Source organism: Crassostrea angulata, chromosome 3 (genome assembly GCF_025612915.1).
Source record: "Crassostrea angulata isolate pt1a10 chromosome 3, ASM2561291v2, whole genome shotgun sequence".
Taxonomy (NCBI): domain Eukaryota; kingdom Metazoa; phylum Mollusca; class Bivalvia; order Ostreida; family Ostreidae; genus Magallana; species Magallana angulata.
In genome coordinates this window covers 6,609,872-6,630,144 of record NC_069113.1, presented here as the reverse complement: position 1 = coordinate 6,630,144, position 20,273 = coordinate 6,609,872, and the positions used below count along the sequence as shown (strand labels likewise).

At 33.8% G+C, this 20,273-nt stretch overlaps 1 protein-coding gene across 5 annotated transcripts in view; it reads right to left on the bottom strand.

Moving 5' to 3' along the window:
- Window positions 1-20,273, bottom strand: part of LOC128177620 (uncharacterized) — a 38,229-nt gene that overhangs the window by 10,216 nt on the left and 7,740 nt on the right. For 2 of the 5 annotated variants that reach the window (XM_052844414.1, XM_052844418.1), the window contains exons 3-12: window positions 17,810-17,917; window positions 17,220-17,282; window positions 16,789-16,827; window positions 15,153-15,277; window positions 14,572-14,773; window positions 14,357-14,454; window positions 13,174-13,388; window positions 10,112-10,242; window positions 6,009-6,072; window positions 3,060-3,089 (exon numbers count right to left, since the gene is read on the bottom strand). In XM_052844414.1, the coding sequence (XP_052700374.1) occupies window positions 3,060-3,089; window positions 6,009-6,072; window positions 10,112-10,242; window positions 13,174-13,388; window positions 14,357-14,454; window positions 14,572-14,773; window positions 15,153-15,277; window positions 16,789-16,827; window positions 17,220-17,282; window positions 17,810-17,917 (1,075 nt within the window). The remainder of the gene's footprint in view (window positions 1-3,059; window positions 3,090-6,008; window positions 6,073-10,111; window positions 10,243-13,173; window positions 13,389-14,356; window positions 14,455-14,571; window positions 14,774-15,152; window positions 15,278-16,788; window positions 16,828-17,219; window positions 17,283-17,809; window positions 17,918-20,273) is intronic. The other 3 variants (XM_052844417.1, XM_052844415.1, XM_052844416.1) reach the window with 3 other exon arrangements.

Below are 20,273 nucleotides of genomic sequence, written 5' to 3'. Positions count from 1 at the left end.
TCACACATCACAAGAATTTTCCAACTCTGATTTTAACACTGCATTATTCAAGCTAATCTACAGGTATTTATTGACATATCCTGAATTTATAATTGCAACACTATACAGTTTACTCACATGTCTACTAAATATATATAAATAAATGCCACACAATCATAAATAGGCAGCACCTGTGCCCTTTGATGTAAAACATACAGCGATTGTTCTTTACTTCCTGGCGGAATTATCACGTTCTTATCTCCACTGATATTTCTACATCAGCCTGTGACGTAGGTCTCGGTTCTTTCACTATCAGTTACAAATATTTTTCATCCCCTACCCTGAATTATCAATAAACGTCTACTACTGTTTTACTATCCAAGTGGCAGCAGTTTATGGAGTCTTTCAGTGCTAGCATCAGGGCCTTAATATTACCCAGGATTACAGAAAATTGGCACATGGAGAAAAAAGCTAGGATTTGCTTATCTAGTGTAAAATCATATCTAGGTTGCAAAATACGTAGCTTCAAACTGACCCATGCTGAGCTATATCGATGCAGGACATTTTACAAAACCGAGATCTCAAAATAGTGCTATACAAACACTTGGAGATGATAAGGAATGATGCAATGAGGAATCTTCATTCAAAGAAAATACAGACACTATTGGAAACGTATATATAGCAGTTCTTTGATTCCGTCTTCTTTTAGATATCGCTGGATTTAGAAAAGAAACAAACAAAACGCCATCCCAAATTATCAGCACGACAACTAGCTAGCACCCAATAGCTAGAAACCATTAAAGCTTGCGGTGAGCTAGTACACTCAAAATAAATTTTTTGTACATTTTATATTAATATTTGTCATTACATTGAACAATAATTACAACACTTATGATGAATATAATGAAATCATCATATTTTGTAATCACATGTAAGCCATTAGTTTGAAAAAAAAGTCAACTCACCCTTATAAGTCAGCTACTGTGAATTCTTAAAGATTTAATCCATAGAAAATATCAATGTGTCTTTACATCTTTGAGCCGCCTTTATACTGCACTGAGAATGACTGGCCGTACAATAATACAATCCCTCCGAGAAGGCTTTAATAACTCAGCCCACTTCAATGCTTCTTCTTCACAGATTTTTTTTAATGCACATAATACAGACAAAACACTTAATTTAGCAAACTCTCTGAAACAAACTTTAGAAGCTGTGAAAGTTTTCACAGCAGATAAAAAACAATAAAAAGAGACAATTATCTAACAATTTACATTAAAAATCACTTTGCCACATGCTCAAACTTGCATCTGGCACACATCTACAACTGATGCAAAGGATAGTTCACATTTTTACAGACTTCCAACCAAGAGGGTTTCCTGGCTTGTAAGACAAGAGGGCCTTGATGATTTTCAAATACTAGCAGTCAATTATATAGATCAGTCTCCACTCTCATAGACAGGGTTCTAGGAACCTGGTGGTTTTTAGAGAAGACATGACAGTTGTTGGTTTATTGCACACTGCTGATACTTCGTGATCTAACAAATACGCTTGATCCTTTTTGTTATGTAGCAAATAAGCTTTACACAGCTGGAACAAACAATTTTAAGGTGCGTTACAAAATACAGTTAATTACATCATAATAATTCTACTAATTATTTGCAGTTTGAAATTTTAAAACTGAGATTATTTTTTCCCATGAAAAGCTAAATGAAGACATTATTACGCAGAAGGAAACTGTCCAACTTTTATTAGCAGTTTCTCATAATTACATGTATCATTAAGAAAACGACAAATCAAAAGCTGGTTTTCAGGCATTCATTGGTTAATGAACCACACTTAACTCTTTGTAACCCTCTCATTTTTAAAAATATATTCAAATTTCAAGCTATAAACCGATTCATCATCCAGTCATACAATATGCAAGGAAATTCTTTAGTAAATTCAACTGCAAAAGTAAATAATCTTACATTCTCATTGGACTATTTGAAGGCAGGTTAAAAATCAAGCAAGATCAAAATTAAAAAGCTTGTAAAATTTAAACCAATGTCAGAGCAAGATTGATCTAATTGAAAATTAAAATTTGAAATAAAAAGATGTACCTATTTTTATACCTTATAAAACTATTTCTGGATAACTTGTTTATAGGATTTGAGATGAAGGAATTTCTATTATCACATGAAGTTTAAAAACATCTGTTATGACCTTGAACTTCTCGGTTTCATAGATGTAATTCTCATCACTCTTCTAGACAGCTGAGGTATCCCTTACACACAGAAAAAAATCTGATGGTCAGACGTTGTTCTTCAGAATTAAATTAGCAGAGATAAAGCACAGAGATGATTATCTTGGGTCAATTTAAGGTCATGACCTAATTAAGTTCTTGACCATTTTTCTTTTTGCCCTAAACGCATAATATCGAAATAAATACAGGTGCATTATAATTTTCACAATCAAAAAACTTAATCTGAAATTGAGTATGCCGATTTTTAACCCTTTTTAGATGTTTGACAATATTCTAATGTATGTCATGAAATTCCATTATGAACTTTTGACACTTTTTTATCGCAGTTTATAATACAGTGATTTTCTGCAAGTGGCCATAAATATGCAACTGCTGCACTGCCCGTGGTCACATATTGCCTTCAAATAAGATACACTGTATATGCTTATAGTTCGCTAGCCAGAAAGTTATTATTACCAGTACTTTATCCCTTAATTTTAAATTTTTGGTACATGCCAAAAGCATAATCTTGATATTAAGCTTAATAGTGTAGCTATTTAACATATGGGTTTATATGTAATAAGGATAAAAGCAATTAATCTTAACTTTGTCTGGATCTTCCAGATAATCAATAAACATCAAACTACTAAAGTCATCAAACAGTAACAGAAAATCTATGGGTTTTTTTTTTTGGTTCTAACTTTTTCGTTTTTAGATGGTCACACTACAAAAGTGGATAGTTTGGAAAAACTCTACAAACTTAGGAATCACTCTTAGATTCTACAGGAGAGTGTGGAGGGTAAGCCAGAGTAAGCTAATTAGAGAGAACACCCCACTAGAGGGCAGATGGTGCACCTACTTGAACTAGTGTTCCCTTTGATTGTGGCACCTGTGAAAAAAATATGAAACATCACATGCATTCCACTGTATCAAGCTCAATCACATTGACATCATCTACAGTTATAGCTAGGCTGCTGTTCAAAAACATTGCTAGTGACTTTTTGAAATATAATTTAACACGTATTATTTAGTTGTCAATTCAAAAAAAAAAACCCACACAAATTGAATATTGCAACATACAATTAATGCGTGCAATATTTAAAAAAAAATATATGTCTCTAAGCGATGCTGTAAAAAACAATTCAGTGGGATAAACATTGAAATTATGCACCCACACATACATTTAAATTACAAAAAATTATAAAAGGATGAATAACACCTTAAAAGTACTGTGCAGTTTTTACATACTTTGACAGTATAAAAATTCAAATAAAATGTTGGAAACGATTCAGGTATAGTTCATTTCATGGTCACTTTTAATATTTTGATTTATTTGGTATGCCTGCACATTTATAAAACTAAACCAATAATCATTCTTTTGAATATTCCTCATATGAGTGATAAAGTAGGTTTGTTGTATTTTCCATTATCAAGCTACAAATTATTTAAAAAAAAAAACTCTGCAAAAAATGAAGGTAGCCAGAACAAATGTGTCTATTCTGCACTAGACTGAAAAATAAGTTATGCAATTACCTTGTTGAAGAAATGATTTCTATTTTCAGACTTCCCTCACTTCCAGAAATTACACCTGACAAAGCTCGTTCTGAATCCCATTTATACTTCTCTCTTTTTTATATACAAGTACTTGTCTATACACCTGGCTTCACAAAAAAGTCACAATTACATGCTTTCAGGCAATAAACAGGTAAAATTCCCAGCTATTCTATTAATAGCTGGTCCTGATTCAGGGTTTCTGAGTCCTGTCAAATCTCGAACACTTATGTGCGTTCACGTCACAGCCTTGATTTGACAGCAAACGTCCATAGACTCATATAAGTAGTCCATAAAAATGTCCATTGCTTTCTGTTTTTATCACAATTGCACTTGACCAGACGAATTATGTCGAAAATGACTTTGCCAAGATTAAAGAGATCAAAAAAAGAATCAGAATGGGATGAAAACTGCTAAAATTGGAACATTTGAATTACCATACACCTGAAATGATTTTTTTATGGTCTAAAAACTCTGTTACATCACACTGATTGAACTTTCCAATCTCTATAAATCTAATTTATGAAAATTATGTCAAATCTGCTTAAAACAGGATACATTCATTTTTCTTTCTGACCATAATCTGAATTCCCCTAAGATGAAAATTAATGCATACCTAGCAATGCTAATTCCACTGATCACACACAAAACAAATCAATCTGTATTTCAGCCACAATCATATAAAAAATATGAATGAACTTCTTATTTCATACATATTCAAATGCATAAAATGAGCTTTAAAAATTATCACTGTAGGAAATCAGTGTTCTAAAGCATTAGTAATTCTTCAAGTGCAATCTAAACTGTAATCCAAAAGTTATACCATAATAAAGACAAGGGGACAGACTGACAGATCAAAATGTATGTATCTTACCTGTCTGCATCTAACCAAATTAGACAGTTGCCTAATTAATCTCTAGGTGTGCTGATAGACTGACAGACTGATGAATGTGTTGATAGACAGATGGATGGATGAATAACAGACAGTGGTAACCACCACAACCATATAGTCATCAGCAAGAATCAAATTTGAAGTGAAATAAAACTAAAAAGCTCCTAGGGTTCCAAGAGTCATCAAGAGTACATGTACCTCTAGATTCCTTCACTTTTTACTGCTAAACACCTTTCAATGATTTCAATTCATTTCAAAGAGTGATAAACTGTTAAAAGGAAATAAATATGGGGCGGTTTTATTTCACACCAAGACACCACTCGGCTTTATGATGCAAGAAAGCACAATGGGGCAATAAAGTTTTATATGGCTAAAGTAAATAGCAAGGCTCTGGAATAAGATTAGAGATTAATGCCTATCATGTCATCTTTTGAACTCTGACAGGGGCCCTGAAAGTTCACAAATATTCTACAGGGTATATGATCTATCACCAATGATGTTATCCCATTATTACATGTAATTAGTTTTCACCATGAATGATAATGAAATTGATTTAACTTAAATTTTTTCTAGTCTTAATTGTACTATTTCTGGCTATCACATCTAATGAAAATAAAATTCCTACACTGCAGACCTTTGAATAAATGATTTATTGCCTTAATATCTTGCTATCCTTAAAAATGCAGAAAAAAAGACACAGTTTACAATTAAAACATGCTCTGACTAATTAATATCAGTATACCACAAGTTAAATAAGAGTGTAATAGACAATCTTTTTTCACTGCATTTTGAAGGCAATATCAGTAATAAAAAATAATTTCCTTAATCAATAATGTTTAATGAAAAATGCCCAGCGTACTTACATGGACTTCCCCAAAGTAACATGGTGTGAGAGCAGTGATATTACACTGGTCTATCAACCACAATCTTCTTCTTATAGCTCAATATTGATCCAGATTTATAACGTAGTACAGCACCAGCATTTCACACACGGATTCATAATCAACATCGTTTGAATCAAATTAATCGAAGGGACTACAGAGAGTTTTAAAGACGCTTACTAATTGTGAGAAAAATCTGACTTAATGCAAATATCAGAATATCCTATTTGACATCTTATTAGCCCTTAGGTTATCAAAATAACTGATTAAAAACATGTACTTTTTGTTTTTCGTTCAGTACTAAAATTGACTTAGTACTAGTATTCCATTCATACTGATTTCTGAATTGTTGACTTGCACTCTAAGCATCAAGGTACAATTTTTGGTGAGGTCTTGCCGATAGAGCCCCACCTTTGGAATCATTTAATGGTTCCAGCAGTCTGTTTGTTTATTCTGTAGACACAGTCTGTATTTATTGAGTTACCTTTAATAACGGTCTCCATGACACTATTCTCCTCGGGTTTGGGGAGGACTTCTCTTGGAGTACCCTACAATGACAATCCACAACTCATTTATAACATGGGTTTATAAAAGGAATCCATGTTTACTTTGTATGAAATGGTATTAAAACACAAATAGGCTCCCTAGCATTAGTTTCTTTTGAAAACAGAGTACCGGTAGATGCAAAAAGTTTTTTTTATTTCAATAGCAAGATTAAGAATGAATAAATGAATGAGTAATAGTGACATCTTGATGTGTTGGATTCTTTATCTCTAGGGTCTATCATCTTAAGATTAGTAATTGAGCTTGGATTCTTTTTTTTGCTCAGATTCTTTACAGTTTAGAAATGAACTATTATATGAAATATAAAGTAAAGTGTTAAATTTTTCCATACTTTCATATCCAAATGAAAGAAAAGTAAACATCTAAACAGATTACAAAGAGTTCGACCCAATAAAAATTTTATAAAATGCATGCATTTTCATAAACTAGACGAGACACCTTTTTGCAATATAATGGAGCTGCATGCATTGTCACAACTAACTGAAGTTTTGCTATCTCAACAATTCCACTCTCTGTGAAAACTATAAAACATAAACCAGGGCCTATTTGTGAGTGCAGTCCTAAGAAATGAGGGTTGTAGTGAGGTAATAATCGAGACCCTAGCTATTTAATTGTGCTACATTATTTGGTAATTCTTCTACAATGTCCACAATTCAAGACAAAGTAACCTGCAACAGTGCCCTACAAATGTTCCAAGTACAGCTGTACTTACAGATATGTCATTATACATACATAATGGTACGGTGGGATTAATAGTTCTTCAACAATCAGTCATGCCATCATCTCATAAATCATGCGAATCAATAACAAATCATAAACTATAACACGAAATCAATTTAAAACCAGCTGTTAATACCAGAGTAAAAGCGACGCCACTTCTTTTTTAGTTTTCACTTCCAGATACCGATATTAAAGAAAATACCTATTGCAGGTGAGGATTTAATTGTGACACCGTGTACACAAGGAGTACTGATCTGTCCACACTGACAGGGAAACATACCACTACTGATCTGTCCACACTGACAGGGAAACATACCACTATCTCCTACTTATCATGTATACTACAGGAAGTTTGTGGTTTCTTCAAGTTGCTCAACATAAGCCTAATCGCCAGCTAATTCGTAATTTATTTTCTTAACTAAAAAAACAACACATACATTACATTGACAATTACCTATAATTTAACTAGTAATCTGAGAGTAAGATCATTTGAGTATCTGTGCTGTTCGGAATCAGAGAATAGTCTGATGATGTGTATGAAAATAGTTGACTGTGAAGACTGAATTGGGAGCGTCAATCTGACTTCTTTGTCAGAGATCTGCCAGTACTGTTTGACAGCAATCTTCCTGTTTTTGTGTTTGAGGAGTTCGAGAAATGTGGACCGTTGACCAATCAATGAGTTATTGACAAAGCTGCCGAGGCCTATAGCATCCCGATTTACATGTGTAGATTGCATGAGCCTGCAGCTATCACCTTCATGTTCCATAAAAACCTGAGCAGCTAGTTTTGATTATTTGTGAAATTCTTTACAGGGTATAGTTTAGATTTGATGCAGATTAAAGCTTAATTATTGTGAATTCAGAGAAATTAATTACCCTTTTCTTTAATTGTCATCTTCAGTCTATTCTAAGCGCAACCTATTCCAATCCAATACTTTACACAGGATGAATATTGGTTTGCTAATAAATTTATTTTTCTTGATTGCAGGTCAAAAAAAATCTATTCCTCTGCTGAGTTAGCAAATAAATGCTAACAAGCAGTTTTTCCCATTACTAGTTATTTTGGTGTCTTTGAATGACGACAAAAATTGTAATAGTCGAAGCAATAGATGGCAAATATCGCGATCAGCCTCCATTTGTGCATCATATAAAGACCAATTTCCTGCTTCACCCAAATGTGTTAAAACCTGTCGACCTACAAGTATCAGAATATGATAGAGGTCCATACAGCTGATGGTTGGAATGAATAATACAACAGACAATATATAACTACAATACATGCAGCATGCTGTGTATAAACAGTAGATTTAACATTTCACTCACAATAATCCTTAAAACAGAGAGAGGTTAGGCTGTAAGAAAAGAGGACCTATAAGCGCTGTTACTGAGATTGTACATTATACTTAATGTTAAGTTACAAACAGTCTGGACATAAACCTCCATCAAACATCAAACAGGTCATTAACAGTCGGCCAGGTATCAATTCTTGCTGTGTGCCAAAGAAATATATCACTTTATCTCTTTGTTTGTCCTTAGGATATATATTTTCTAATGTTTTAACAATTAGTAAACTCTCATGTTGCCGGATAAGAGATGGAAAATAAACCCTAAGGTCATGAGTTCATAATGAAAGGGAAGGCAAGACCCTACAAATAATTGTCTTTGGTGTCCATTTTCAGACTAAAAATACATGTGAATGTAATGAGGTTTAAAAGTGTTCTAAAGATTATAAACACAAAAATGAAATGAATGCAAATTTTTGATGTATATTTTAAAGGTAGAACTTTTTGTGGTACATGTAAAAAGATTTTGTTGATGAATGATCTTAAATAATTTTGTTAGGATTGGGTTTCACTGTTTGAAAAATACCTAACATATAAATTACTTCATTTAAAAAGAAAGGGTGTTCATTGCTTTATGTATTATCAATGAAATAATCAAAATATAAACCCATTTTAGTATTTTTGCTATACAGTTTGAAAAATTTTGTAAAATTTCTCACCGAGTCAAAAAGATTGAGGCACCCCTACCATAATAAACAAGAGGCCCCAAGGCCACATCACTCACCTGAGCAACATTTGCCATAACTAATTAGAAAAGTTTAGACTGTCTTAAGAGTATCATATACAAAATATCTAGATAACTTAGTAGAGTATATCTTGTTTATAAAGATTTTTAATTTTTCTCCACATATTGAGCTCCTTTTGATTTAACAGATTTTGTGAATAAGATTTTAAAATGTTTTCCTTTAAATTTATTCTTGGGCAAATGTAAGAAAAAAAATCCAACCGAAGAATTTTGCTCAGAAAAGCTCACTTGAGCCAAATGCTCAAATGAGCTAATAACACAAAATATGAATTTTGCACTTCTTCAACAATTCCCCAAAGCTTTTATTTATACATATACATGGATCATTCTGACATCGTCCCTGCATCCTTGCAAATTTTCACAGTTTTAACTGGCATTTTCTCAAATACAAAAGGTAATGTTATCACTTCTTGCTGTTCCATGATGTCATGTAACATCATTTTTAAGCCTGCAGTCTTAACACAAGAACCCCCCTGACACAGTGGTCATGATGTCACAATATTGGAAGAGGCTTTCCTGCTTATTTTAGAGTGACCTAAAATTTAAAATGCCTCCGAGGGAGGGGATGACGAATGTTCAGAAGTTTAATTACCACCCACATATGACACACTTTGCACATATGAAAACAGATAGCAATAGGTCACCAGTTACTCAGCTTACCTCAAAATCTGGAATATCAAAGAAAGCTCATACTAGGGTACAAACAACTCGACACCATTTGATCAGAAGATAGGTTGAATACCAGCTACAGTACAGCTGTCTCAAAATGTGAATCCATTCACTAAATTAAAATTTTGTTACATACTTGTACAGTACTTCTAAAATATCTCTCATCAATTTTTTTCCAATGTTCATATTTTCACAAATGATAGTAAAAGTATTTAAAAGGTTATTTGCTGTCTGGGTAATTGGTAAATGTCAAGGTCAAAAGGTCATAGCAACAAACGTTAATCTGTTATACAGAGAGAACCTAATCTATGCAGCCCAAAAATTGCTGAAAATGCAGCTTAATTAGAGTGTATTTCTAATGTATGAAGAGAAATTTTCATAAAAAAAAATACAAGTTTACATTACTGCAGACAGACAAACAGACAGCTAGTTTTAATTTTGTTACATCTATATTTCATGAAGCAATAATTTGATTTTATGCTGCGCTTTGTGGCTGAGCTAATAAATAAGCAGCTAAACTAACAGCAGCATTGGAGCACAGACTTACATGAAGCTTTCCGTGCAGTTTGAAGTCGCTTTCACTCCACGCTGCTGACCGAGACTTCAGGGAGCGTGTAAGGGCACCTGCTCCAGGAAGTGCAGCCATTCGTGACGTCCCGGGAACAGAAGAAAACTGACCTGTAACATTCAAATCACAGAGGTCAAGGTCATTCTTGTTCTCACAATAAAAATATTTAATCTGTACTACTTGTAATGTTTTTTTTATATTTTTTTTGTATGACTGCATGACAAAGTAGATTAGAGATTAAGATACAAATTTGTGATAGACATGCCATGTTCACAAAAAAGAAAACTGATCTTTGTTTTTTTACCCTTGTCTAGAAGGACATCAAGAAAAAATAAACAATTTCCAGAAAAACAGTCAATTATGCTATTGCTTATTTAGAAGTTCATCTAGTTCTGCACAGCCACACAATGAAAAGGCCTAAGAGTGCATGCATACTCTTAGAGCATTGACCACTGTCAACCTCTCAGCGCTTGACCCCAATTACGTTCTCTTTGTTTGATTTAGACTGTCAACCATTGCCAGGGGTTCAGCCTCCTACCCCTTAATTCCCCACAATAAGCTGTGAGGAGGCAGTAGATGGCCGACACTGATGTGGAGATTAGCCAGAAGGAGCTTCCGTAATCTCTGCGATTCGTGACATTTCAAAGACAGAAGCGTTATGGCAGGCAGAAGCATTGCAGCTATAGATTACTGAACAGGGCTGGTGGCTCTCCATTTCAAAAGTAGAAAGCAATCATCATTAAAAGTTCAGGCAATTCCAATAAACATCATTGTTTAGTATCACCAAAGAGACAGGAAAAAATTAAATCCTATCAGATAACAGGGCCTGTATGATACAGACAATCTCCAGTGTTCCCTGCATGAATTATATACATGTAGGTATATCTAAGATGGAGTAGATATACAGGTGAGATATGATCAGGTTATGTAACATGCTGTGAGATGGAGAAATACGTGTGCAGGAATGAAAATATATATACAATATATACTGTAGAAGCATAACAGTTGAAAAAAAAAATTTAAAAAATATCTTCAAAAGTATTTTGAAATTTTGATGATTAAAGGATCATGTAAAATGTCTGATTTGTCAATAAAAACCTGTAACACATTGATTTGATAAAATATGATTACCAATGTCGTTTAGTTTATTATATGCTAGTCTATGATTATTTTGTCATATTTGAATTTTTGCTTGAACATGCTATTCGCTTGCATGGATTAACAAATCAAGTTTTAATTGTATAATGTATAATGTAAGTTGCCAAAATTACAAAATTATTTGCATCAAATTTGTATTCACCACTAGTGTTAGATAAATCTGTGAAATAATAAATTCCACATAAATGGTTTTTTTTTCATGACAGTTTTATTTTCTTCAATGGTAAAAATGACACTGCTCCAAATCATGAAATGAATTTGAATGTTACCCAAGTTGTTTTACTAATATAGGCCTTTTATTTGACCAAAACATAAGCTTACCCGATTAGATTTAATGATAAAATACAGTAGTTTAATCCAGACTATAACAGTTTATGCTTTTTTGTAAACTATAGAGTAAAAACTGCCCCAGACAAAGTTAAACTAAGTACAGCCTGGGTAAACTTTATTATACATTCCAAACATAACTTGAAGTGATAGGTGTAGTTTTCCTTATAAATGTAACCAGTTGGTAAAAGACAGAAAAAGAAGCTATTCCCTATCCCTTTCTGTAATTATACACCATTTAACTCCGACTTGATTTATAGAGAGATGGCTGTTATGGGATAGAAAGAAGCTAGGATTAATGACTTCACACTAACTACATCTCTTTATTGGTTGTCAGTTCTACTTATCTGAAATTAATTCTGTTTAAAAAAAAAAAAAAAAAAAGAAAAAAGATAAAATTCATAAAAAGATATAGTGAAATGTATTAAATTCAGAATAATTAGCACATCATTTTTTCTCATTTTCAGCTTCTTCCCCCAAACCATACACAAACATAAATGCATTTACACTGATTAAAAATAATTCAATAAATACATTCACGTCAAATGATACCATATATCAATTGGTTTTTTTCCCTCTGTATGCATGATAGCAGACTTTTTTTGTCTACTTTTTGGAAAAGAATTAGTCTGCTTTGGGGTTTTTATTTCAATCAAACAACTCTAAGGTCATTGATCAGGGACCTAGAGGTACTACAGATCAATATTATTCATATTTGTCGGTATTAATTTTATTCATGTCTGTATCAACATCAATATTCAACTTCCACTACCCAGTATCTATAAGCCATGAAATGCTATACATGAATCTAGCTATCTCTGTAAAATAAAGTTTTTACTTATATTAAAAAGTACAAGAAAATCTGAAATTATTTATGATTTCAATCAATCAAAAAAATCTTCAGACAATATGAAGAGACCCCTCCCTCTTTTACCAATAGTTTTATCTATACAGTGCTTGCTATTCAAGATATGTTCAGAACTTCTTCTGTAAGATAGGGCCAGAGAATTTCCTCCGGCCTGTTGGTTGGTCACTACCTTGCCTTTTGTACCTCAGGGGCTGTATGGAATAATTAACAATCCAATTAACTTTTAATTTGATCTGCTATCTCTGGGTTTTACCAGATTTTGCCCAATTCTCCCTCAGGATCTAACGGATTGAGACAGCTGAATCAGAGGAGGATGACATATTAACTCCCAATCACTGCTCCGACTTCTTGGTCACTCTTGTTTATGCGGCTCCAGCTGCTAAGAGGCTTTACATTATAACTAGACTCATTAAGTACCCACTGATCTCTTCATTTTCATAAAGTAATGACAAATCGGCCAGATGGTGTCTAGTTTAGCAAGAAAAAAAAATCTGAGCGATTCAATCATAAAGAAACAAGTTGCTGGCAGAACAAGTTTGGTGATTCTATCCAGAAAGCATTTTAAAGAGCATTGTGTACAGTATATGTTTAAATGCATTGTGTGTCTGTAATTACCCAGTGCATGTTTAGTTGGCATTGTGCATACATGTATGTGTGCACGTTCTGTTTCATTCTTTTAAAAACTTACCATCAAAGTTCAGTTGAGAGGGAGCCGACTTTCGAGATTTGGCACTGGAGCTGGTGCCCAGTTTATTGTATGGATTGTTAGACTGACGAAAGAAATATGGACTAGGTACTATAGGACGGTTATGAATAGAGTCCACAGGCACTGTGCGTGGCCTCTGGGTATTACCCTCAGAAAAGTTGGCCATGATTTCAGCTTGGTTGGGGTTTCTGTAACTCCTACAAAAGATCAATATATTAGCATACAATCATTATTATTTTCATGATTATCCATTAGACTGACTTTAAAATACACTGACACTTTATTATCATCTTTATGCTACAATTCAATTACTGAGGAGGGTAAAGCAATACTGTCTTTAATCTGGTAGTGGCTTCCAAGCCTTAATTTTTCCCTTAAGTGATAAAAGCTCTAGAAATAAGTTTTTCACTTAATGCAAATGCAGAATATGAGATTGCTATTGGTTCATGATAATCTACTAAAGGTACTCCCATTTCCATTGAAGAAAAAAAAAATAACAGGAGTGAGTTTGTTTCTATTTTCTCCCTCCACCCTCATCAGAAGAATTAATCTGAGACAACATAATTAGAGTGAGGCAGCTGAACAAGGTCCTGATACCAGTGGACTGTGCAGTCCAGTAACCATGACAACAAGGCAAGTGAACAGGAAGCACCAATCATAACCCAAGTTACCTGAAATTATTTTCACTCCTCGCTCTTGAGACAACTTGATGATAACTCAAAGATAGTCAAATGGTAAGATGAATGGTCAAAGGGAAATAACTCTAATTCACAACAACACTAAATACTACTGATAACAAAGAAGAATATTTCTAGTCCGTTTCACTGGAGCTAAGAGTAATACTGTGTGCACAGTTAGCACTCCTAGACATTAAACGAGTCGTCCTAATGGTGGCAGAGGTTCCAGGTCTAGTCCTGGGTGTGTTAGGGGGTTGAACAGGACAGGGAGGGGGCTGCCTACAGAGGAGGAGACAACTTCACATGTTAATTCTAAATGAGATCACCAACTAGTAAGCCATGATTGGTCAGGAAACATACAACAAAGGAATAAACTTTTTAAAAAATGAGATGTATCCTCGACCTATCAATAACGTTAATGTATTATTTTACACAATAAGTCCCGATCTATAGGACCCCTTTACAATGTTTGGTACTTGAGTTGGTACCTGACAGTGAAGCCTGTGCTGTATTGGGAGTGCTCCCTCTGGAGACCAGTGGGGTGTTTCCTGTGTGGAAATAATGTCTGTAGAGATTCCACATTACCCTGAAATACAAAATATAACAAATATTTCACAAACATATCTATTTACTGCCATACTGGAGTATGTACCAGTACAAAGATCTCTACACAACCACATCACTGAACTCCGCAGTGCCTGACCTTGCACACTTTCTTGAAGCACTCCTCCAGACCGATGGCCTCCTCCTCATGGGCGGAGATTCTGTTGACCTCCTCCGTCAACGTGTCTACCATCTGGGGCGTGGTTTCTGAGGGGTCCATGGAGAAACTCATCATCCCTGACAGGTTCTCTGAGCGTGTCACCCCATTGTTTACCACTACTGTGTAGTTACGAGGGTTTGTCCTACAGACACATCAAAATGTTAAAACTTATAATGTGTATAATTTCTGTAAAGCTTAACAACTACATGTTACGTATATAGCTAAAAAGGTGCCACTAAAAATCATAATAAAACTCATATTCATAGAAAATTAAAATATTAGGTATCGTACAATATATTATAATAGTTATGGTGGTCCTTAGGTGACTTATGTTATAACCTTTTAGAAAACATGTAATACACAGAGTATGTGGCTACTATGAAATGAAATACAATTTATTGTGTTAATAAAGAGATACATATACTGAACAGACATTTGTCTGCCTTCAATTTTCTGATAAACAAACAAGGTAACAATGTATTTGTCCCTTTTTTTCTAAAAGGGTTTATGATTGAACTCACTTTATAAGGTCATAGAACTGGTTCCTGTCCACACCCTTGCCTGGGCCCCATTTCCTTGCCCCAAAACTCCTGGGGCTCAAATCCCCTGGAGGCATGCCCTCAGGGGCACCTAGAGCTTTCCTCCTCTAAAATCACAAATGTAAATCATTTCTTGTAAAATGTAGGGACATCTTTGAAAAATTCATGAAGTAATTATATGGATAAAAAATGATAAAAGAATAATGCACAAAAAGTATATATCTACTATTCTTGTTGTTTCATTTGTAATGGTTTTTCATGTTATCATGCTGTTGATTGTTATAATTTTTATAAAAAGATTTTATAGAAATTAACACCCTGTCGATAAAGAACATGATACATGCACTGTAAACCAACTTTTATTTTTGTATGAGAAATTTTTGCAAGGTTCCTGCGTTCCTTGTCATTGTGAATATTCCAAACCACGTATTTTCCAGGTCTATACTCAGCAATCTGATCACAAAAATAAGTCAACGCAAACCAGTTTATCTATGGTCAATTGCGAAATAAAGTTGTCGCAAATAAATGTTGGTTTACAGTGATCAGGATTATCTTTATATAACCTAATAACCAAAATCGCAAAATGTGTGACAAATAAAATCAAGCAATTTTCAAGTACCGGTAGAAGTAAACTTAAACAGACTCAGGAAAACACTGTTTGTCTTTATTTTCTGTGATTGATAAAAAAAAATTAAAAACACATTTTTCACCAAAAACTACATGGAAATAAATTTAAAACACACTTCAAAACCCATAGAAATAATTAAACAACTTAAATCCAAATAAAACATATAAAAATCACACCAGTTTAAAGTACACATGTAACTCGATCTAACCACCAAACACCAAAACCTCCCCAGATTACTTTTAAAAAAAGTTGATATAATCTAAACATTCTACAAGGAGGGAGGGGTGATTTTTTGTATGTTTATGATATCCTCATTTTTCAGACCCTAAATTGTATATATTGATATTATGTATTTGCAGCAGGAAGGTCTAAATGACTTTAGGTAAGTTACTTCCCCTTTTCTAGATTTTCCCAAATCCTAATGAAATACTAGTACCCTTTTGAATTCATTACATGTATTACACATTGTCAACTTAAAATATTTTTATAAACATATATGAGAAAATCCAAAGAAGGCAAATTTTACATATTATGTATTTCTGCAGAAAATTATAAAATTTTGACCTCAACATCAATAAAATTGAAGTGTTCCCCTTTCAACAGTGAACAGATAAGATTTAATTTATTGTGAAAATGCAAGATTTCTATGTCTCTGAATAATGAAGTTAACAACATTGATAAATGTTCTAAAAAATTGTAGTTATGTTGCATTTAAATTTTACATGGTTATTAAAATGATATCCACATTTTACTGAAGATTATGTTACATTAATACATGTATATAAATGTATTCCAGCAAAATCATGCTTTCATTTATCTACAAGTGAGTAACTCCGAATTCTTTCAATAGAGTGTAAACTAAAGGGGGATAAGGAATAGGATCAAATTGTGTCTGAAAATCTAAAATCAAAAGTTTTAGTATAACATGCAAGCAAAGTTTGATGTTTTAATAAGATCATGCACAAAAACAAAGGGACTGAACTCTTGTACCTCCTCTGCCTCATGAGCTGAATGAGATCTCTTAGCACTCTACAAAAGGTAAATCATTCAATATTTGTATGTCCATACTAATCAAATCTCTACAACTGGAAAGCTACTATTGTCTAAATATTATTCGTTTCTACTCTTAAGTATTTGTAAAATGACACTGGTTTTTTAATCACCAAGTTATTTTGGTTTCTGAATTCCTTGGCACTTTTACAAATTTTATTGAAAGAAAAAATATATTTATTGAAAAAATCTACAAAGCCTTAAATTGATAGCATTCAACTTGTCTATGTATGTTTTTAAAGTTTGATCATGTAATTATTAGCAATTTTAAAAGTGAAGGTAAAATCAGTTTACAATAGAAAGCACTAAGCCCAGAACATGAAATGGTATTAAATATTTTGAAGATTATAATATCCCCTGTATTTATATACCTTGAGTGGCTGCCCAACAAAACCCCTCTTTTCTTCTTTAATGCGTAACTGTTCCACCATTTTCTGTGGAGATAATATCATCAAATTAAATCTCCATGTTTAAACCTTAAGGTCTACAAGGACATCAATACATATGTATAGTGATCTCAAAACAAGCAAGAGAGTCCATGAGCATGTCAGTAATCTTTTTCACAATTATTTGGTAAAATATCTAAATCAGTAAAATAAACATTGTTTCTAGTGTCTAATCAAGGATGTATGTCTTGACTTTGCTTTTTAATTTTTCTTTTAAATATTTCTTTTTCAGATACATCGTAGATCTACCCTAAGGAATTTTTTTAAACTAAGGCAATTAACTTGTCAAAATTAAATCAAGAGATTGCATTCTTGATACTCCATGTAAACAAACTGCCTGTATATGGTGATTTTTTTCATTGTATGCTTCATACTTTGTAGACAAACATTAATTGATATACATGATATCCATACAAATTTTTCGTAAAGTAATCGTGTTTACAATTTTCACGCAAGTTTTTTTAATGCACTGGGTATGTATATGACATCTACAATACAAATCAATGAACTCTTACATATCTTCTCTGTTCGGTCGGGGTCCGAATCCTCTGGGACATGCCCCGCCCCCGGGCTATGACAGGAACGTTTAGAGACCTCGACGCTGGGGGCTTGATGTTGCCCTCCTGTAGTAAATCAATATATATACATGTATGCACAGGTTCATAATAAATGTAACTGTTGCTAGTAAAATCTGTAGTATTATATATGCTTGTCATTGTAAACTAGTCAGGACTGTGAAAAACTGAAAATTCCTGATTTAGTTCTATTTTCCCATTTACAAGTATCTCAAAATGTAATTTGATTTTAGCTTCACATTTGATTTGGATTTCGGATCCTTTTTGCTCACTCATCATACAGTAATTTAAAGGCAAAAAAAAGATGAAATATTAAATTCCGAAGTTCATATAACATTAACTGAGTTAAAAATTTCAGACAGCAAACTCAGAGATCACTTAAATGTAGTAAAATAATAACTAAAACCTTCATTCACTCGATACCCTAATGTCAGTCTATGATTGCATGAAAGAAACCAATAATGACTAAAAACATAAGTGAATGAGATCCTGACTCTGTACCAAAAGACATAAGTGGATGAGATCCTGACTCTGTACCAAAAGACATAAGTGGATGAGATCCTGACTCTGTACCAAAAGACATAAGTGGATGAGATCCTGACTCTGTACCAAAAGACATAAGTGGATGAGATCCTGACTCTGTACCAAAAGACATAGGTGGATGAGATCCTGACTCTGTACCAAAAGACATAAGTGGATGAGATCCTGACTCTGTACCAAAGACATAAGTGGATGAGATCCTGACTCTGTACCAAAAGACATAGGTGGATGAGATCCTGACTCTGTACCAAAGGACATAAGTGGATGAGATCCTGACTCTGTACCAAAAGACATAGGTGGATGAGATCCTGACTCTGTACCAAAAGACATAGGTGGATGAGATCCTGACTCTGTACCAAAAGACATAAGTGGATGAGATCCTGACTCTGTACCAAAAGACATAAGTGGATGAGATCCTGACTCTGTACCAAAAGACATAAGTGGATGAGATCCTGACTCTGTACCAAAGACATAGGTGGATGAGATCCTGACTCTGTACCAAAAGACATAAGTGGATGAGATCCTGACTCTGTACCAAAAGACATAAGTGGATGAGATCCTGACTCTGTACCAAAAGACATAAGTGGATGAGATCCGACTCTGTACCAAAAGACATAGGTGGATGAGATCCTGACTCTGTACCAAAAGACATAAGTGGATGAGATCCTGACTCTGTACCAAAAGACATAAGTGGATGAGATCCTGACTCTGTACCAAAAGACATAAGTGGGTGAGATCCTGACTCTGTACCAAAAGACATAGGTGGATGAGATCCTGACTCTGTACCAAAAGACATAAGTGGATGAGATCCTGACTCTGTACCAAAAGACATAAGTGGATGAGATCCTGACTCTGTACCAAAAGACATAAGTAGATGAGATCCTGACTCTGTACCAAAAGACACAGAAGCTACTTGACAGAAACACTAAATGACACAGACTCCACATACCACAGTAGTGCTCTTTGCAATTCACCCAAGATGTAATTTAGAGTTATGAAGAAAAACTTTATTTTGTTCTGATTAAGAATGTTTCCCCCTGTATTATTCTACACTGGCTTTCTTATATAGAAGAACTCAATTTGTACGACACAAATAATGCTAATTATAAATGAAGCTCAGTTTTTGAGTGTTCCCCATCATTCTTCAGCAAATTCCTTACTTTTACCGCCATCATAAAATTCGTAACATCACATAATCTAATTCAATATTCATAAGCTTTGAGTATCCAATACACTTATCATATATAAAGCAATATATTGGTTATCCCTAGGGCATTCTTTCAATTTTTTAAGCCTTTAATGGCTTAGAGTTAAATGATACATTTATAGGGTATCGGTTTTCTACATGTGTTTTAATTCTTTTATGCGTTTCAGTACCTTTTGGTAATCTTTTATATAAAACTGTTACACTATCAAACCAAATCTTGATATTAAATGAGCAAAGTATAACATATAAGGAGACAATTTTAACTCTGTCAGACAGACATGCAGTGCATGAACAAGAGTTACAATTCATCTTATTAATCAAAATAATTAATTTTACATGTAATATTAATAAGAAACAAAGGTGCTTTTTAATGTTGTCCCTTACCAAAATATTGACCTTCTGGCAACACATTCTGGCATTATTGCAGCAATACTGCAGCAACATTCTGGCAACACATTGCGGCAATGTTGCTGCAGTAGCGTTTTTCGTATGCAAATGAGATTGCGGCAATATTGCCAGAAAGATGTTGCCGCAAAAGTTTTGCTGCAACATATTGTTGCGACAACACCTTTCTGGCAATACATTGCGGCAATGTTGCTGCAGTAGCGTTTTTCGTATGCAAATGAGATTGCGGCAATATTGCCAGAAAGATGTTGC